The sequence below is a fragment of the Pyxicephalus adspersus genome, chromosome 8 (assembly GCF_032062135.1).
Source record: "Pyxicephalus adspersus chromosome 8, UCB_Pads_2.0, whole genome shotgun sequence".
Taxonomy (NCBI): Eukaryota; Metazoa; Chordata; class Amphibia; order Anura; family Pyxicephalidae; genus Pyxicephalus; species Pyxicephalus adspersus.
Window position 1 is genome coordinate 32,405,105 of NC_092865.1, and position 22,242 is coordinate 32,427,346.

Below are 22,242 nucleotides of genomic sequence, written 5' to 3' on the forward strand. Positions count from 1 at the left end.
TGGGTTTCCTCCTTTATAAAGCTCTGCCAGGCCTTTACTGCAGCGGCTTTCAGTTGCTGTGTGTTTGTGGGCCTTTCTATCCAAAGTTTAGTCTTCAACAAGTGAAATGCATGCTCAATTGGGTTCAGATCAGGTGACTGACTTGGCCATTTAAGAATATTCCACTTCTCTGCTTTAATAAACTCCTTGGTTGCTTTGGCTGTATGTTTTGGGTCATTGTCCATCTGTATTATGAAACGCCTCCTAATCAGTTTGAGCAGACAGTAGGTCTCTGAACACCTCAGAATTCTCTCGGCACTAGTGTCCCAGTGCCACTGGCAGCCATGCACCCCAAGCCATCACACTGCCTCCCGCCATGTTTTACAGATGATGTGGTATGCTTTGTATCAATCAAATCAACGTTTTTCTTGCCATTATTCTGGTAAAGGTTAATCTGGGTTTCATCTGTTCAATGAATGTTTTTCCAGAACTGTGCTGGCTTTTTTAGATGTTTTTGAGCAAAGTCCAATCTAGCCTTTCTATTCTTGAGGCTTATGAATGGCTTGCACCTTGTTGAGCACCCTCTGTATTTACTTTCATGCAGTCTTCTCTTTATGGTAGACTTGGATATCGATACGCCTACTTCCTGGAGAGTGCTGTTCACTTGGTTGGCTGTTGTGAAGGGTTTTCTCTTCATCATGGAAATGATTCTGCGATCATCCACCACTGTTGTCTTCCATGGATGTCCAGGTCTTTTGGCATTGCTGACTTCACCAGTGCTTTGTTTTTTTTCTCATGATGTATCAAACTGTAGATTTTGCCACTCCTAATATTGTAGCAATTTCTCGGATGGGTTTTTTCTGTTTTTGCAGCTTAAGGATGGCTTTTTTTTGATTGAATAAAGTATTTTATTAATCACAAAATTCAAAAACAATACAATCAGGGTTCAGACATACATGGAATTGCAACGCAGCGCATAACACTACATTATCCCCCACAACACACTCGCAAATAAATACATAGATCCCTCCACACTGCGGCATTGTGCCGCAAACCACCCTGACAGATTGTTGATCCACACCTTTAAATACTTTATCTTAAACCGTCCCTAAGAGCTTAAGGATGGCTTGTTTCACCTTCATGGAGAGCTCCTTTGACCGCATGTTGTCTGTTTACAGCAAAGACTCCCACATATAAGCGCACCCCCCTTCTCAAATCAACTTCAGGCCTTTTATCTTCTTAACTGATAATGCCATAACGAAGGAATTGCACACACCAGACCATGAAATAGCCTTTGAGTCAATTGTCCAATTACTATAAGTGATAATGTTAAAAAAGGCTTTAGTTCTTCACATTTTTATGCACATTTTTATGTCTTTTTGTTCAACCATCTGAATTAAAGCTGAAAGTCTGCAGTTCAACTGCATCCGAGTTGTTTCATTTGAAATTTACTGTGGTAATTCACAGAACTAAAATTAGAAAAAAGTTGTCTGTCCAAATATTTATGGACCTAACTGTATATCACAGATAAACATCCGTGCATGGAACCACAATGCACATAACACACATTGCAGAGCTGTGGGGCCATTCTTTCTGAATAGTACCACAATGCACTTTGACAATGGACCTAGAAAATGTGCACGCTTTTTTTGACATGTGGTGCCATGCAGTAGGTAGACAGTTTCTATGAATTGGCAGTGCACACTAGCATAGCTCCATAAATGTGAACCTGGCCTATGGCACGCCTTTAAAGTGTTCACACAGCATTTTTTATAATGTAACACAGTATTGTGTTACAGATGGTGGGGTTCCCTGCAATACATGTGTATTAAGTCCCATTTATTGACTCAACACAAAGGGCTCCATTAATATATTAGAAAATATGACATTCCCTCAAACATTTGAAACAATTGAAGCACATGGACCTCAAAAGATCCCCACCAGGGAATGTTTGAGGGGATGTCAGAGTCCCCATTTTGTATAAAGAGCATTGCAATAAAGAGTGCAATATTGCAACACACTGTAAAAAATGCATGCTTGTTCTAGGTCTTTGCAACAGCAGCCACCATACACTTCTCAGTTTAAATGTCCTTGAAAAAAATAAGTTACAAGTAAACGGTTTTGGATCCTATATAGTTCTCCTATCATTTCAGGAAGCTGGGGGCAGTCAGGAGATCATCATACCAATCTGCTCCCGGTCAAGAATGATAATACTCCAACTGGATGTGGTGCACAAACAGGATCAGGCAGAACTGGACTGCAATTTTCTGTGGGAAATCAATTCCTTTAAAGGTAAACCTGGTGAATACAGGAGCTGCTCCCTTTCTAAAATACTAGTTGCTTTGCTGACCTATTGGCATAAATGACAACATGACTGCCATTCAATGAGCATTCACCACAAGAAGAGATCAGAAAAGACAGCTTCTATAATTATCTACAACAGGTTTCCTTTAACTCACATCTGCAGAGCACATTAGTAGTAACTGAACATAACAGACTATAAAAAGGAAAGACACAAACGTTCACACATCTTCATGCAGCCCACAAAATTATGTGTGAAAGATAAAATGCAGCAAAGCAAAACACAACACTCACCTAACTCCATGGTGAAAAGACAGCACAGCCCTCTGGGAACTCCCAGCATTATGTAATAAAGTGCACCTGTTAAATATGAGCAGAAGTCATTAATCAGCTCAGGAAAATGGGTTCAAAATGATGCCAAAGCGGGCCAAAATAGGTGTGGGGGTCTCCATGTTCCAGGGAACTGGTTTTGCTTTCTGTGCAATTATGTTGACACAATTTTACGCGAATCCTAATTTATTTTTACTGTAAATAACATTGGTTTTTACATTTGAAATCAAATTATATACTGCATACTAGTAATACAGCAATAGGAAAACATTTTTCCTATTTTATTTTACCCAACTTTAAAGTGTATGTAAACTTTACCAAAGATCTTTATTTGCTTTAAATTTAAAAATGGAGGCAGGAAAAAAAAATGCTGATCTTGTTTGTAGTCAAAATCGGAGGCCAATCAATCTAGGGTGACAACATTGCTTCTCCAGCGAATGGAACTACAGCATTCAGTGGGACACAGTCATCTGACACTTTCAGAAGTTTGGAAAGCTGCTGGCATGGAGGGAAGTTAGTTAGTTCTGTACATATCACCAATTATTTGGATCAGTTTGGCACTGACCACCAAGATAATGAACCATTTCTACATTGAAAGTGAATGTGAAGGGACACAAATTTCTCAATCTTTGTTTATTATTATTGCAATTTTGTCATTTAGATTTGGGGGCATTGGAGTAACTAGGTGTACTGAAGGTTCTTTATGTATTATATCCACAACTTCTGATTTTGTAGTTAGCTGAAGATGTAATGTTTAGCAAGGTTTCCCTAAGACCTGGTAGGGCAAAACAATTGAGGGGTAAATTATTATTATTAATACACAGTATTTATATAGCGCGATCATATTACGCAGAGCTGTACAAAGTCCATAGTCATGTCACTAACTGTCCCTCAAAGGAGCTCACAATCTAATGTCCCTACTATAGTCATAATGTAAATAGTCACAGGCCAGATATCAAGGTAGGCATCCAAATCAAGGACAACTCCAGTTCAAATTACAAATGGGATCTTGATGGTCAAGATTTCAATTTATGACTTACAAGTCAATATGTGAACCTAGCCCAGGAGAGATAGACTGAGAAGTGGAGCAGACTCACAGTTTCCTATGAAAGATAAATGTAATTGGCAGATGATTTTGCCTAAATGAACAAAGTTCACACTGACAGACTGGGGTCTGCTTACCACACTTGTCATTCATATGTTTAAATCTGTACAGAGAGAAGGACAACCCTGCTGCTCCTCAAAGTGGACCCCAAACTTTGCTTTTGCAGCAAGAGAACACCCAGACAACCCAAATTAGATATTTTGGTTTGTATTTAGAAAAATAAACCCTTGCACTATACAGGTGTTTTATTTGTACTATTTGTTTGAGGTGGAGTTGTAGTAACATGATACCATATCACCCCTCATCCATTTATGCCTTTTGATTTTCTAAACCTGGAAACATTAGGACTTTTTAGGTACCTTAGTTTAAACATAAAAAGCTTTTTATGAAAAAGTAACATGTCCTGAATAAAGGTACCTAAAAATCCCAAGTTAATGTTTATAGGTTTGGAAAGTCAAAAGGTCTATACCAGGGGTCGTCAACCTGCGGCTCTTTAGATGTGAAGCTGCGGCTCTTTAATTCAGTCTGTCGGAAGCTATTCTATTTCTCAGCCTGGCTTTCCACCACACCCCTCCCCCGTGACACTCGAGAGCTTCCGACCAAATGAAGACAGTGAGGACCCGTGTCACGGGGGAGGGGTGTGGTGGAAAGCCAGGCTGGAGGATAGAATAGCTTCCGACAGACTGAATTAAAGAGCCGCAGCTTCACAAAAAGCCAGGCTGAGGAGTACTATTTATTGTTGGCAAGAAAAATTTTTGCGGCTCTTTAAAAACTTTGAAATTTTGTAAATTGTAATTTTTGGCTCTTTAGACTCAAAAGGTTGCTGACCCCTGGTCTATACAAGTGTTTCTGAATTGGGGTTCCACCAAAGTTTGCTAGGGGTTCTTCTTACTGACCACTGCACTTGTAGTGCACATGTACATGTACTTTATTATTGTGTTGAATTTTAGTAAGGGTTCCCTAAGACATTAAGTTATTTCAAGACTTCCCCCATCTTAAAAAGGTTGTGAAAGGCTGATCTATACCACCACTAGAGCAGAAGCAACAGGAATAATAGACAAAAAAGATACATAACCTGAAAACTGCATCCAACATCGTAAATTAAATACTGTATATACTTGAATATACACAGATTTGCCCTCAAAATGCTTTTAGAAAATCTTGGTTTATACTTGGGTCACACCAGTAGATGACACTGTGTCTGTGCATTAGGAGGACACAGTGCCATCTACTGGTGGCCAACAATAATGCACAAAAGATAATTTAAGAAATGATTTCAATAAATGACTAATCACAGCCAACTCAAAAGTACAAACCACTTTAATCAGTAAAAAGAGGAAAATAGGATACAGAGATTGAGCTCTTGTTATTTTATTTTTTTTTCAACTTTGAAATAAACAAATCTTAATTACAGAAAACTAGATATAGAAAAAAAAATAAAGCGTATGATAAAAAGCAAACCGGTAGTATAAGGGGGTTGTCCTGTTCTGGCCTACAGTTTTTTGTAGATAGTTATCAAAATACATACGTCTATACAAAATATTAATTCCTTTTCTTTTTTGGTGGTTGTGTACCATAGAGATCCAAACTCTTCATTTGTGCTGGTGACCTTTGTCACCAATATAAAAGTGATAAGAAAGCCAGCATTTTTACCGTTGCCATGGGAGGTAAGGGTTTATCTTCCAAATGGAACACTACTGACACAGTTGATGCAACTGTTGAATATGGGAATTACTCTAAATTTGGGTGTTAATCCTCTCACATCCTGTTGTGTGTCCCGGATGGAAAGAGAACAGAAATCTCCCTAGAAGAAGAGACAACACAAATACACATGTATAGCGGTTTAAACCTTCCCTAGGTTATCCAAAAGTAAAAAAAATGCTACTTAATACTAATGCTAATTAATTTACACTAATGGTTCAGTACTAGAAATCGGACACAGAAAGTGGAGAGAGAAAATCTGTAAACTCATCTATCCATTCCATCTGCAAAAAGCTCTTTAGAACGTAGCTGTCATTGATTATTACAAAAGTAAGATTAATGTGCATTCAAACCTAAATATGTTGTTCTTTGTTACTGATAAGTCAAAAAGTTTAGGTTTGCTCTAATATTCACTTATTTCATTTACGTCAGTGGTCAACCAACCTTCTGACAGCAGGGCCCAGTAACAAAGATTAAAATGTTGCCACAGCCCAGTGGGCAGGGAGGTATAGGCACATGTACTCAAACCCATCTGGGGGAAGGGCCATCTGTACTTGAACACACCTTGGGGAGGAGCCAAATGTACCCCAACCCACTTAGGGGAGGGGACCAACTCTATTCACCAGGAGAGAGGGTCACCTGAGCCCACCTGGCATATTTTACTGAACCCACCTGGGGGAGGGACAATATGTAAGTGAAACCACTTGGGGGAGGGACCATCTATATTTGAACACACTGGTGGGGGGGCATCTATACCTGAACGCACCTGGGGGATGGGCCACTTGTATCTGAACACACTTGAGGGAAGGAACATCTGCTTGAGGCATTTGTTGTTGAGGACAACCCCACATCACAAAAGCTCCTGCTACCAACTCCATTTGAACAGTGGCAATTTTAGGACTATACAGCCATCAGCAAATAGGCCTAATGAATGAATCAGGAGAGTTTAAATACTGTAATCCCTGATGATCTTACAGTACATTGCAACTTCAGTCACCTGCTTTCCTAAGGCTTTGTCGCAGTATTCTATGAAATCATTTATTCCTTTTGTGAGTGTTTACTTTGACTTTACAGGGACATTCTATCTGTAGCAGCTCGTGTTTCCTGATGTACTTAGAAGCATACGAATTTAAGAAACACGTCCCCTTTCTGCAGAACCTTATTTGTGTCCCCCAATGGTTACAGCCCAGCTGAAGGACAGCTACTGTCAGGCTGCAGACAGCACTGTCTATTGGACAATGCCAAATCTAAGACTTTCTAGTTTATATCAAACTTCTTTTATACCTCCTTGTACAAAGAAAATAGAAAGTTAAAGCAGAACTCAGTCTTGCAGTCTTGTAAAGGCTCTACAGTACAGTACAGACCCTATTTTGATTTCACTGTACAGTGTAAACTTATCACAGGGTGCATTGGACCCTGTATTACAAAGGATATATCCCATTTTATTAGCTGGAGAACATTGAGCATTATGTGAACCTTTAATCTCCACGCTGTCTAAATGCAGTTGGTGTAGGAGTGTACATTAGTCCATCCTTGAGATATAGATATATATATAGATATATATATATATATATATATAAAAAGTGTCTTAGGTAGGAACATCAGAAAACTATACTGTAAAAAATAAAAATCACTATTGAATTGTAATTCCCCTTAAACTGCCATAGCTTGCTCTTAGTATAGATTAAATCTCAGGTCTTGCGTCACAACACCCTACAGGAAATTGATGTGTAATTGATTGACATGTGGCCAGGGCTACACAATCCATTATTCCCATTTTATGTCAATACACGGGATTGTGTATTATCACAGGGAGTCCTGGGGTTAGCCTCTCCCCCATAGGACAAAGTTTTTAATTACATCGTACAGTGTTGTGTATTGTGATTTAGTATCCATTTGTAACAGTAATACTTCAAGGGTGCCCTCTTATATGAATACAAACTTCGGATGTTTTAACGGAAAATAGAGTTTCACATGTATTCTAGTTGATGGAGAGCATTCAATCTGAATATAATGCAGTTGGCCTTTAATCAATTTATAAGGAGTCTGCAGTTTCAGTATGCACTTTTGTATTAGGCTTCTATCTGTGGTTTGTCAGTAGCTTTTTTATATATATATTTTTGCCACTAGGTGGCAGTGGATGTGTAACTACGGTACCTTTTTTTACAGTAATATTTTATTTTTATATGTGAGTTAATTTAGTTTTTTTTTTAATAATAAAATAAACATCTTATTTGCAGGAAAATTCATAAATGGCAAAAGTCTAAAAGGTTTACAGTTTAAACTGCTCACATATGTGTTTATATGTACATTTATGATAGTTATTGTGTTTGGGCTCTGTCCCAGTAAGTTGGTCTGTGAAAAGCATACTACAGAACTTACTTTCTGCTGATGTTTGCGGGAAAATCTTAATACTTTTAATGCAGATACAATCCTCAGAACATAATCTGCTGATGTGGCAACCTGATAAAACACAATCCTTGATGCTGATAGGTTGCTGGTAACAGGCTCGAGTGCGCTTGAATGGCTCCATAAACAGATCAGCTAATTACACAGCAATAAACCTCCTATTTTGTGGTGCTGGGCGAATGATTGCACCATTATTGAAATGATTTCTTATAAAGGATTATTGTGAGTGGAATGTTAACTTTTTTTGCAAAAAAATGTCCACCATGATCTTCAGGAGACCAATGCCCAGTGGTTGCTTTTTGTATATTTGCTTGAGAATGACTGAATGTTTATCCGATTAGTATAGTAAAAGACTGAGAAATTATGTGAAACAGTGTATTAACTACAAAGATTTCAGAAAGAACAGATTTGCATTTTATAGACTGTATTCTTTAAATCGTGCAGTGTTGTTGGTGCATTTTTTTTACTTTTAGGTTCATGAAAATTCTGCATTACGTGATATATACATTACTGCATTTTCCTGGCACGTTATACAAAGTCAGTTTTGCCTTTCGGGAATTTTTTTTCAACTTCATCAAGATCTGTCCATAGGAATATTAATGCACTACAGACATCAATCTTTATTTAGATAATACTTTATTAGTTCCTGTAATCAAATTGGATGTTGTAAATATTTTTTTCATACAATAAGTTTGCTTCTTCTTTCAACTTAACAGGCTGCAGATTGGCTGCAAATTCTGTACAATTCCAAAAAAAAAAAAAAAGAAACAAACAAACAAAAAAAAGGAATGGATGAGCTATGCAACCCCCATTATTTGGGAAGAAAATGATATCATAGCTAAAAAAGAAAAATATATATTTATATATTTATATTAAAAACAAAAAAAAAAAAATACAACTAAACCGTAGCTGTCTGCTTCTATCCTGTACAGCAAGTCAGATTATGAAAGAACATGAAAATAAATGGTGGCTTTCAATTAACATAGGAGTTAGAACAGAAATACTAAATCGATACCTTAAAGCAACTTTTTGGATTTTACAAAATTAATGCCAATTGTTTCCGAGAACAAACTAAAGGGCAAAGTTACAATAACGTATTAAGCTGAGACGGCAGGGGCAGAGGAAAGTGAGTGCAATGTATACATTCATCTTCATGCCAAGTCCTAGACTGTCAAGAAGACAGCTAACTGTGGTTTGATCACCTTTTCTTTTAGGTGCTGGCCCTATATGAAGGGATTCATCCAGCAACAAGGCAGAGACGCAGTTGGACAAATGACAATTCACACTTAATTCCCCCCTCTGCAGTCAATACAGTACTCAAGGATGCCCTTTAATAATCCACATACGGCAATTTTTTTTTCATACCAGCATTTAAATATACCAAAGTACATAGTTTTCTTTTCAATTTTTCATTTGAATAACTTCACACAGCTTGCAAGCGTCAGATGGTGATTTTTTTTCTCAAAAGAAACAAAATAGTCACCTTTTTTGGACAAAATGACTGTTTAAGTTTAATAAGAACACTTCTACCACAACAAAGCTGCATTTACAAGATATCTTATAATGTACAGTTACAGTCTTGTGTTATGGTCAGCACAGAGCTTTATCCCACTTTTTTATTTATATATTATATATATAAAAAGTTGTTGTATAACTTGATTCTACGGTCAAAAGGAAAAAGATGGTCACAAAGAGGTCAGATTTTAAGGGTACAGTATAGAGTGATATTGTTGAAACCTTTAAAAACAGCAGCAACAATGGCAAAGGTTTAAATTGATTTAGCATAGCACGGTTTATGAGAAATAAATCAGCAGCTAAGTCACTTACTATGAATTAAACACATGACTGCTTTATGTTTTTGTTTAAACCCAGAATGCCTGTTTTAGACAAAACTCAGTGTCATTAGATTTATCTTGCAACCTGCAACGTTGATTGCTTGAGCCCAGTCTGAGGATTTTCATCAGTCACTCCTAGAAGATAATTCGGGAGAATAACGGGTGGGGAAACTAAAGCCTGACTTTTATTATGCACTGGAAACCTTAGCAGATGAGACAAATACAACAGTGTAACCCTAAACAAGACCATAAAGCGTGTTTGGGTATACAAATACCATGCTGCATTTGAACTTACTCTGGTTCAGCACATTTTTTTTAAATACAGGGTAGCGTTTCTTACTAACCATTCATGTCAGCTTCTCTGTCTGGGTGGTACACACTCCCTTTACATTGAAATTTGTGATTTTTCAGCATACAGGCTGCACTCTCTCTAAAACAACCACAACACACTGAGTAGAAACTAGAAAAAAAAACCTCCTGGACAAAGTATTTTCTACATTTCACTCCTTGAAATGTATGGAGTAAAACCACCGAAGACTCTGCCCTGTTCACACAATAGCTAACTATACTCCGCTATCACCACTTCCTACTTTAGATCAGCTGCTGTATCTTTTAAGTAAACAAAACAAAACAAAAATCATATTGATACACCTCAGAGCAGTGCTCAGAAAGCAACTTTGCCAGCTATCTCTAGGACTTTGTGTCTTCCGTTTTGATGGCCTGAGGTTTAATTGGTCCAGTTCTGATGGGTTTGGTAGAGGTCGGCACTGCAGCTGGAGGCAAGGCAGCAACCGCAGCTTGGTTCTCTTCTGCCTTTTCTTGGGCGACCAAGGAAGGTTCCGACAGAGAGTCTGAAGGCTTGGTGGCACCTGGGGTGGTTTTCTGAGGTTTGGGGATCACAGGTTTGCTCTGCTGATGCTGTTGTTGCTCGAAGAATCTGTGTGTTGATTGTAAAACCTCTGCCCTCTGTTTTGCCTTAAGGGTAAGCAAAAGAAAAAGGGAAAAAGATGTGTCCCATAAATTAGGATGTGCCAAGGTGTTTATAAATTCGTCTTTGCATCAAAATACCATATTTCATTCTGCAACTCTGAAAATGAAATAGCATTTCTTGCATTTTTGAACTATTGACTGAAATCCATATTAGGTGAATAAAATTTACCAATAAGGACAATTCTATTGGTCAGAGACATATACATTAAAAAACGGGCAATAAAAGGCTACATGCCAGTCAATTCTAAAAAAACAGCTTAGGAGTTAAAAGGTATTTTATTAAGGTAACATAAAAGCGAATGTATACAAAATACACCGATACAACATTCAGATTTTACAATGCAAAACATTTAGCAGTTACAATTAGTAAAAATAGTTTGAATTGCTAATTATAACAAAGTGGCCTTTCATTAAAAAAGCTCTGGCTGTATACATGCATGATAACCGTTCATTTATTAGAACCATACATCTTAAGGGTTACTTTCTCCAATTGTTTCTGCTTGGACTTATGGTTAAAATGATGACTACATGAATGATCCATAAAATCCTGTGAGGGTACTATTACATATCTGACCTGTTGTCTAATGTGATAGTTCCACCTAGTGGATAATAACGTGACATGCAGAATTTCCAGAATAGAAAAGTTTTACACAGCTTTAGGTAAAAATCCACAACTCATGCTGACCTTTAGATCCTGTTCTGCCTTAAATGGGGCATTAAATCGCACCCCAGAAGGTGGAACTGGAGGTGCTCGGGACACATGGTGAAGGCGTGGATGGTTCATTAAACCTGTCGGCATCTGTGGGGGTAGCTGGTTGGTGAGTGCCATTGGTGGGCGCTGAACAGGTGGTTGGAAAGAATTTGGATGAGGCCCTCTTACTAATGGAGGCACCAGGTTAGGCTGGGATAGCATCTGAAAAAAAGAAGAGACTTAGCTAACAGGTGTTGGTATACTAAGGAATAAAATAATGTACAAAAAAAAAAAAACCCCTAGTTTGGACACATTACAGTGCTCAACCCAGACATTTAGGCCGGGTGGGAAGAAATTGTAGGCGGGTGGCAGCACCTGTATTGTGACCAAATGCTTCAGTAACCACTCAAAAACAGCCGGGTGGGTGCTAAAAAGTGCAGGGTGGTGTGCCCAGCTAAAAGGGCCTGGGGAAAACCCTGATTACATGTCCTGAAATGACCCAAAATAAAAAAGCCCTTTAAAGCTCTCTTCTCACACTGTGGGAAACCCCATAATTGCAAGGTACAAAGAGTAGTTTTATCTACTATTACTACTATTTTGTCTTTCTAAAAATGGCAACAATACATAGTAACTAAAATCTTCAAAGTCCCCTAAAAAGTGTAAAAAAAGAAAAAAAAAAAGAAAAGAAATTAAAACTGATTTTCTTGGTTGCTTTGATGAGGGGAAAAAAACAGGCTGTATTTACATGTCTTTGTTCTAGATAAAATCCAATCTAAGAGAAATGCCAGGTGCTGACCAGATGGTTCAGTGACCACACAGGATATTGTTCTACTAATTTACATGTAGCTGGAAAATTTCACAAAAAGACAGATTTTTCAAAGACCCAACTTTGCCAGAAAAAAATAAAAAATTACTTTTTTTGTAAAGTTTATTGTGAGATTAAACTCATAGGGGATACAGTTCTAAAACCTTTGTTTTCTTTTTGTTCCCCAATGACAGATTAGTGATGTTACATATATTTCATAACATTTTTGCGAAAGTTACTCTTTCACCCTTTTATCTGCCTACAAGGTTTATCAATCCCACAGTGTGATCACTGAAGATGGTATACAACCTGCTTGGAGTGTGGAATACATTGGTGTACATTTTTAAAACAGCCATGAGATGCCCATTGACATGAGACGCACCCACAGATGAGCACCAATATCCTACAATAGCAATTACCTCCTTTTAGACAGACTTGTGCTTTGCACAGCACAGGTAAATATACCATTATAAACTATAAAAATCATTGTTACACTTCACTTTCTTTGCAGCTTAACTGTGAACTTATGTATTTGCATACAAATTTAGATTTTATATCTCCACATTTTTACATTTTAAAAGACATAAACCTGATTTTACCTCCCCCACCTCCTTTCCAGCAACGTCTAACCAATACATTAGCCTGGATCCGTCTTTTAAACTGTAAGCTCACTTAAGTGGAACTTAAAACAGACCCATAAAAATTCACTGTATGGTTTAGCTACCTAAAATATAGAAAAACCTTTACTACTACTGGACCTTTCTAGAAAACTTTAATAGACATGAATTGAAAATTTATGGTCAGTATCTCATGACAAATGTTTATGCTTGGAACAACGAAGTATAAGCAGACAATTGTGTATTACCTGCGGTGGAAACTGTGTAGGAAAGGGAGGTTGACCCATCCGTACATTGGATGCCGTTGATGTAAACTGATGTTTCTGGTAAACCAAACTATTCATTTTACCCGACTGACTGTTAGGGCTGGTGGAATTTGCCCTAGAAGAGAGAATATGCCATTACATTTTATTTGGGGATAAAGTCTATATGGTATTACATCAAATATTCAATATACAATTGCAAACACAGATTTTACTACTTGACTAAATTCAATCATCTGCACAGACTGCTCAGGGTTCAGATAAATAGGGATTGCCAAACTCATTGTAATTAATTCTAATTGACTGGACATAAGGTTATCTTTTGATTAGTTTCAGTCACACAAACTAAAAAAGCCTGCGGCTGTGATACAAGTTTTGCCACAATTGGATAAACACACGAGCTGCACGCTCATTTAGTGATTCTGATAATAAAGACAGAGGTTTAAAATGCCAACCAGGCAAGCAGCATTTTTTTCAAATCAGGACAGAAATTACATTTTACATAATCTTCCAGTAACAGATCTACTTTATAGTTTTTTGGTTAAGAAATGTACCGGAAAGGACTGGAAGTTGGTGTGGTGCTTCTTCCAGCAATAGGAGGTGTACCAGGTTTCACATGGTCCAAAGCACTGCCATAAGGCTTGAAGTCAATATCGGATACCTACAAAAAGGAGAGATATATCTTTATTCGACTGCTTTCAGTAATTGGAAATCACAATTCTGAGGAGAGGGGGAAAAATGCACAAAAAAATAAACAAATCAAAGGATGATTTAAAAATATAAATTTATAAAAATTTACTTTAATCAATATTTACATTTAGATTGAGCAAGTCTGCACACATTTATTCAAAAAACTGAAAATATACAAAATGGTATTTCCAACTTATATACACAATGTGATTTTATGAATCTAAGTATAAGTACACAAACTCCATTTTCATCATTCTTTACTGGATTTTAACATAATATTTTCAGCAGTCATGTATATCATCTCAAGACAAACATACACATATTTCAAATATGCCAAGTGAGTTTACAACCTATCTGTTGAAAGACCATGGACACCTTGTCTTGATATTAAAACATTTGTTAAGCGCAGGCCACTTTAATTTGCTAGTTTATTTCACCTTCTTGAGGACTTTACTATTTCAGTATTCATGGAAGTTGCTGCAGCTAATATTCACTGTCACTCCACCTAAGGGAATTTTACTTCTTTGAAACTAATAGTACGGAATGAGACTTTAGTGGGATATTGATAACAATGAATGCAAAGTGTGTGTTACATTATATCAATGTGAGGATTATATTTTCAGACCTCAAATATGTTCTTTTGGATGAAGGATGAATTCCCACAGAGATTAGAAAATCCTTTAGAGAGCCTTACCCAAAGAAGGTAGATTTTATAGCTGCAAGACGGGAACTTCATATAAATGCCAATGGTTTTGGAATAGGCGCATATAGGTGCGATGCTCAGCAATCCAAAAACTTTTGGCAATAATGTGTATAAATATTTTTAGCACTCATACACCCATCCCATTTAATACACTTTAAACACAGACAATTATGAACTAAACATTATTTTGGGATGGTATTGGAAACCTGAAAATCATTTCTTTATGTTTGTGTGGTAGATATGCACAGCTAACTATAACCTTAGTAAAGATTTGTCTGCAGAGGTTCTTTCCGTATGAGCCATGCTTCCCCAATCCTGAACCCATGACTGCAAACAAAGGCAAATAGGTAGCTAAAAGTAAAACAAATACTTTAAAAAAAAAAAAAAAAAAAAAAAAGATAAAAGGCTTCTGATACAAACTAGTCCACATGCACATAAGGAATGATTTACGTATCTCCCTATAAAATTTGATTTTTGGACCAAGATTTATGTAACTAATCAGGTCCCAAAAACAACAGTTCCATTTCACAGTATTTTAAAACTGAGGTTTTTGGATTGCTTTTGATATTTCACCATAACCCTATTGAATAGATCTTAGCTTATATTTAAAAATAAATAGAATTGCAGTTGTCGTCACCTTGCCAGGGGCAGCCATCATTCCATGCTGATTGCCAGAAGGGATTAGGCCTCGGTAAGCCTGGCTCACTTGGCCTGTCCTAGAGAGATTCTGGTGCTGAGCTTGAGGTGCAGGTGGCAGGGTTTGGGATAAAGCAATTAGGGTCTGCCCCCCAGTTGAACCAAAGTTGGGCAAGGACAGTTGTGATCCTTGCAATGGTACCGTCATCTGGAAGTACAAGGTCAAGATAATCTCACTAGTACAAAAACCAAGACTGTGAATGCTTACAAATACATCAAAGTTCAAACAAACAGCACAAATACTGAATTTAGTACGGTGAAGGGAAAAAGGACACAAGTTATCGCATTTAAGTGCAGTGCCTTATTGTATCATAAGCTTGACCGCAAAGTCACAGTGTACCCCAATAGAACATGACACTGCACCTTTGCTTAACTATTGCAATTTTTACTGTAAAGTAGTAAATAACTAATTGTATTCTACAATGGCAATCTTCTGCCAGAATTAGAATTTATGCCTAATCAAATTCATAGAAAATTAAAGTGTGTACTGTTAAGATGTTACTATTATGTTCGAATTTCTTTTAATTTAGATTTGAAAATGACCAAGGTAAATAAACACAATAATTAGCCTGAAAAGCTAGCAATACAGCAAGCAACAATATGCTAAAACTGGCTATCATTGCTGAAAGCTTCTATTATAAAGAAAGTTGGACTTGGACATTGGGACAGTCTCATGTATCGGTTAATGGAGAAATGGATAAGGGCAAGAAAAGTGGTTTAAAATGCATATGACCTTTTAATAATTTATATGATTTGTAGTACAACTTCACCCAAAACCGAATGTTCAGTAGTGGCTGGAATGAGGCAGCAGGGTATTAATGTTTTGGGATCCTAATAGACCTTTTCCTGCTCCCACTGCAACCTTTTACTAGTGAAAGTTTTGATGATAGTAATGGAGATACAAGCAGGGCAGACTGAAATTGCAACTTCGCATTGAAAACTAATTCTAACTTGTTAGGGCCACAGCATGCACAGCACAGCAGGAGGCAACCTTTTTTACCACAGTCACGAAGACTTAAATTCATGGGTGGCCCCATTTCATCATTAATAGAACAACTTGTTCTAGGTGCAGCAAAGAGTATATAAGCTCATGTGCAACCTATGAATTTAAAAAAGCAGGGAAGAAAAAAAAAAAAAAAAGGAGAAAAAGGGGTAAGGTAATGCATGTTATACATTTTAGATTAGTCCCCTCTAACTATTAAGTTAGAAAACAGCAAATTGAGATGGATCCCATTCGGTTGCTCACCTGCTGAAGTGCAGTAGGAGACTGGGCAGTGTTGTAGAAGCTCGTCTGGCTTGGTTGTTGCCCTGAATAAAGATTTGAAGGCTGACCTAATCCTTGGCGTGTCTGAAGAGGAAAATTTGGAATAAGACATGCATTTACAAACAACGTACTGCAAACAAATGTTTAAAATGTGCAAACACTGTGTACAACCAAAGTATTTTAATATCCTTACCTGTAGAATATGTGTATCAATCAGTTGTGATCCTCCCAAACCAGACTGGCCAAGCTGATGATCATATAAAATAGGAATGGGCTGTGTATTGGTGGTCTGTTGGTAAGCTAGGCTAGTCTGTGCTTTGGCCAGATCCTGGTGTTGTACTCCTGGAAAGTTATGCAAGGCAGCCCCAGACAAGACGACCGGAGAAGGCTGAGACAAATTGCTCTGTAGAAATGCTTGTTGAGACCTGTAACAGGTTTGAACAAAAACAAGTTAACACATTCCACAAGCATGCCACTACCTATATACTTACTACTTATAAATGGCTTCAACTGGCTACATACTTATCCAAGGTCATTGACTTATTACTAAGTGATACTAATGTGACTCTTTTGGATGACTAGGGATTGGGTCATTTACTATCTGTGTTTCAATTAAAAAGCTTTCTTTCTGGTTATAAAAAGAAATAGGAAATTCCCCCCGCTAAACTTGTTACCAAACAGATTTCCCAATGGAAAATTTCTCTAACTTGCTGTTGTAGTGACAACATAAAAATATGGAATTTCTAATTTTTTTCTGTGACACTGACAAAGATCATGAATAAGCAGAGGTGAATATCCTGAGTGGAAAACCTCATAAATTCTAAACATACACAAATAATAAACAATAACATGAAATCATGAACACAGCTAATTGATTTATCAGATGCAAGACTAACAAGATACATTTCGATTCAACCCCTTTGTAACTGCAGTATAACCCATGACCCAACAAAGCTCAAATACCTACTATGGTTAGTTAAAAACCTTTAAAAAAATCTGGGTGGGAGTATAAAAATCAAGAGGTGATAATAAGATGACCAACATGCTTTGACACATCTTCTGTGTATGATGGCTTTGGCCTAGAAGCACAAAGATTAGAGCTGTAAAGAGGTCAGAATTTTAGCGGTTGTGTGGTCGTGAGTAGGGATGAGCGAGCGAGATTTGTAAATTTGATCTTGCGGCGAATTGGACCTTTCTTGCTTACTAGACATGTAAGCAAGAACAGCCTTGTGAATTTGGCTGTCGGCCTGCAAGAGCGATCAGGGGAGCGGACCTGACAGCCAATTTGCTCTTGCAGCCTTACCAGAACTGTAGTATGTGTTCTTGGATAGACATTTATCCAAGAACACAGGAGTCCTGCGGCTATGCTCTTGAATAAATGCAGCCAGGATGATTTCCACGGCTGCATTCATTGATGAGCACAGCCGCGGGACTCACACTGACAGGAGTACGGCGGCTGTGCTCATCACTGAATGCAGCCATGGGATTCCAATGGCTGCATTGATTAACTAGCACAACTGCGGGACTCCTGTCAGTGTGGGATACCCGGGCACTAGAGGTTAAATGAGGACACGGTGCCCCTATTCATCACCTCAAAGCTCAAGCGTCATGAGGATTTTCCTTTCCTCAGCCAGTCAGAGCACTAGAGGTGATGAATAGGGAGCCTTGTCCTCATTTAATCTCTCATGCCTGGGGATCGCACACGGACAGGAGGATTCCCACCGCTGTGCTCATAAATGAACGCAGCCGTGGGAATCATCCTGTAATTTCCTTGAACTTCCAAAGGATCTGCGAAATTAGTTCACCGAAACTTTGCAGAGCCATCGGAAGTTCGGGGAAATTTTCGCAAGACTGGCAGAGGCCTTCTCGCTCACCTCTAGTAGTGAACATTTCCTCACACATCCTCTAAAACACCAAAACCCAACAAGAATTAATGTACCATTTTCCCTTCAACATTTGAAGGAAGGTCAAGGCAAGATAAAAGTGGTCAAGTTTTAGGACACAATAAATACAGTAAAAAAAAAAAAACATTGAAGAAAGTGACAGATGGTATAAATTTCACACTTTGGTTGATTACAAAGCAATTAGACAAATCCAATCCACAGGATAAAACCAAAGAATTATAAAATTACAGTAGAAACTTTTGCCATACCTGTAAGGTTGCAATGAAGGAGTAAACAATTCTTGAGCTTGAGAAACAGAAGGAGCAGGCCCTAAGCCAAGCTGTGCCTGATGCTGTCCTTGCAGGGGAGCATATATAGGAATAGGAATCTAGATGAAAAATAGAAATATCAATAACTGTAGTCACAGAATTATCAAATTTATTGATATGGCTGTGTATATATCCATAAAATATGTTCGGAAATAATAGCACTCAGTTAAGTAAAAATAAAAGGAAAATGCAATATCTTTGAGATAACCTAAAGCTACGTACACACGTCAGATTTTTATCGCCCGATAATCGGCATCGGCCAATTATCGGGCGAAAATCTGCCGTGTGTACAGTCGGTGTCGTCCATCGTCCGGACGACCGACCTGCCGGATCCACGGACGATGGACGACAGCCGATCCTAATGAAAGGGAAGGGGAGAGCGCGCAGCAGGGTGCCGCTCCGTCGCTCTCCCCCTCCCCTCTCCATAAAGCATGAACGGTGCTGTATGTACAGCACCGTTCATGCATCGTGCACTCCCTTGTCGTTGGAAAGGATCGTGAAAGATCCTTTCCAACGACAAAAATTGGCAGTGTGTACGCAGCTTAAGACATTCATTTGGCAGATTTGTTTTGGTACAAATTTGATAATCTTTTTATTTTGTCACCCTGAATTATGTAACATGCTCACCTGTGACAGGCCAGGTTGGAATCCTTGCTGCTGTGTCAAAGTTGGAGGAGCCAAGCGAGCATGTTGTGTATTGAACAGATGACTCGTGTCCATGTAGAATGCAGGAATTTGTGCTGCTGGACCTTCTCCACAGGAAAATAAAAATCAAGTTTAGAGGAAACTCTGACCATAAATATATGCCAATTTACCATAGAACATCTTTATTTTGTACAATTCAAAGTGACTGTTCTCAAAATGGACATCCTAATCTTGCATACACTCTATCAGCTGCTTTATTTTCTTCGAGTTTCGAGTATACAGCTACAAGAACCCTGGATCCAAGTTCCCATGATTGCCTGCTTTTTTTTTTTTTAGGTTGCATTTAACTACAGTAGTGAGATTCTTTTATCAGAGTTTATCATTTTGGTTGTGGACAAATTCTGGTCTAAAACACAGAGGGTTGCATGCAGTTATAGGCTAGATCTGCCATTGACCTAGTTCTCTATTCTGTAGGAACCAATGAAAGGACCTTAACTAAAATTATTATGCCTTGGTAGAGGCAATTCAAAAAAAGGCTGATAATTAAAAAAAAACATTTCGCCCATACAAAATCAAGGATCTAATGGATGTAAAACAAAATAGACAAGAGGAATGGGTTGGACATTAAAGTTCACAGGGAAGCTCCTTTAACCAATATAGTAAAATAGAAGTATTGCATATATTTTTAATACAAACTTAAGAGATAAGAGTTAAAATGTATGTAGGGTTTAGGTGTAAAGCAGTCTATCCTCCAGTGTTTTCCCCAGAAATTTTTTTTCAGCCGGGTGGGGGGAAACTGTAGTTGGGTGGTTAAAAAAATATGGGCGTGGCTAGACACAGTAAATTTGGAGCTCCTAGTTATTTATGCCTAAGGTATCCAGTAACCCCTGCTATTGTGTCCGTGTTCTGCCTGCCCCATATACTTTGTTCCAACTTTCTAATGCCTGGCTTGTTAGAATGTACAATTTTTCCATTTTTTTGTATTATGCCCCAACAGTCCAGTGATGTGTATTTTAATCAAACTCCCTAGAGTTCCAGGTTTTAATCATGTAATCCCTTGTAGTAGTGCAATATTGTGATCAATGTGGCTTAACAAATTAGGCTTCGTTCACATTAGCAGTAAAAAAATGCCTCTCCTGAGTGACTACTTCTTGGCAACTGCTAGGCACCTGGGATTGGTTAACATGCGGTAAGTGCTGGGCTTTTCAGGCCTAGCATTTGTTCAAGCAGCAGTGGTTCCTGGAGAGAGGAAAGTGACGGGTAAAGGCAGCAAATGCAACCTTACTGCCAATGTGAATGAAGCCTAACTACAGATGTCACCTCCTAGCGCTATACTTAGGTAACACAAAGAGCATCATGTATGCGATTGCAGATTGGGGCAGGACAGCCAGGGTACACAGGGGACTTTCATAGCTAATAATACCCCAACATTTCTTTTTTTTAATTTCAAGAAATTCAAAATATGGGGATCATGAGTTTGAAAACTTGTGGAAATTGAAGATTTGGGTTGCTGTTTTATAAGAAACTGCACCTACGAGCCCAAAATTGAAAATGCAAATTAAGGACTCACATAGCAAGCAGCATTGGGGTGGACCCCCTAAATATTTTACCTACCTTTCACCAAACTATAATTGTAATAATATGCTGCCCTTTCTGCTTCTGTTCTTTGAACCCCATTTTATCTGGAATGGGGAGGTGCAGGAAACTGAAAATGTAGGTGCAACTGAGAAACCAATATATAAACCCCTAAAATTTCATTACCATGGCATCATTAGAACATAAAAACCTCTGCCCATCAAACTGTCTGCTTCCCTACCTTGAACCCAAATTTCCCTAGAACAGAGAGGTGCAGATAAACAGAATCATAGGTGCAAGTGGGGGACACTTGTGGCCAACACCCCCAAACTTTCAGGTACAACCAGTACCTAAACCCCAATTTCGTTTTGATGGGCAGAGTTTATGTTCTAATGATGCCATTGTGATAAAACTTTAGGGGGTGTGATCCACAGATTTTCCCCATACATTTTCAGTTTCCTGTACCCCTCCATTCCAGAGAAATTGGTACTCAAGTGTTAAAAGTGGACAGTAATGTGTAACAGGGCAGTGCATTTGCCATAGTACTAAAAAGTGAAAAGTGTCTCCACCCCCCCCCCACATTTTCAGCTTTGTACACCCCCATTTTTTTAGATTTGTGAGAGATAAGTATAAATTTATGGGCCCTTCCCCAATGCTCCTTTCTATGTAACTGGGCCTGGGGGTCCCCAATTTGCATTTTTAATTTAGGAGTCCCAAGGTGCACTTGCTTTTAATACTGCAACCCCAATGTTGTATTTTAACGTGATTTTATAATTCTGATCCCCATATCATGAAACTTAAATAAGCTGGGGTGCTGAAATTGCGAAGGGTGATAACTAAGTGTTCCCTGTGCACCTTGAAAATTACAAGTCATTATGACATACAGTTTAGCGGATATGAAGGTTTATACACAGAGAGCTGTAAGGCTGAGGAATGTGACATGCAGCATTTACACACACTGCTCTGATGACGTCATTATACACCGAATGGGCGGAGACATTGTTTTCACAATGTGTTTTGTATTTTTTTTTTTTTTTTTTTTCAAAAGACTTGGCACAGCTATGAGAGGTGGAGGGACAGCCCGTGATCTCCTCATAGCTGTGCTCTTCTCACTCCGCCCGTCTCCAATCAGCTCTCATCAGCAGAGAACAGAGCATCTCCGATGTCCGTTCAGAGCTGCTGAAAATGTGCCAGGCGGTATAATCACAGCAGGTGGAATAATCACAACAGGTGGGCGGCCTGTCCCCAAAAACGGGCTTTGGAGAACTATGATCCCAAAAAGCTTAACATACACCTTTAAATGTGACTGTACAATCAACTTTAGATTTACCAAAATTTTACTATAAAGGACTATACTATAAAGGACCTACCAAAACTAAATAATCAATAGGAATCCAATCAGGCAAGTCCCCTCTACTACAAAAGTTGTTT

General features: G+C 38.2%; 1 protein-coding gene across 6 annotated transcripts in view; it reads right to left on the reverse strand.

The window, feature by feature from the left end:
- Nucleotides 1-8,444: 8,444 nt before the first annotated feature.
- Nucleotides 8,445-22,242, reverse strand: part of PRRC2C (proline rich coiled-coil 2C) — a 43,313-nt gene continuing 29,515 nt past the window's right edge. For 3 of the 6 annotated variants that reach the window (XM_072419950.1, XM_072419948.1, XM_072419946.1), the window contains 9 exons: nt 19,219-19,343; nt 18,532-18,650; nt 16,573-16,804; nt 16,362-16,463; nt 15,057-15,263; nt 13,581-13,687; nt 13,012-13,144; nt 11,336-11,563; nt 8,445-10,635 (listed from right to left, as the gene is read on the reverse strand). In XM_072419950.1, coding sequence (XP_072276051.1) covers nt 10,351-10,635; nt 11,336-11,563; nt 13,012-13,144; nt 13,581-13,687; nt 15,057-15,263; nt 16,362-16,463; nt 16,573-16,804; nt 18,532-18,650; nt 19,219-19,343 — 1,538 coding nt within the window. In that variant the 3' untranslated portion in view covers nt 8,445-10,350. The remainder of the gene's footprint in view (nt 10,636-11,335; nt 11,564-13,011; nt 13,145-13,580; nt 13,688-15,056; nt 15,264-16,361; nt 16,464-16,572; nt 16,805-18,531; nt 18,651-19,218; nt 19,344-22,242) is intronic. The other 3 variants (XM_072419951.1, XM_072419947.1, XM_072419949.1) reach the window with 2 other exon arrangements.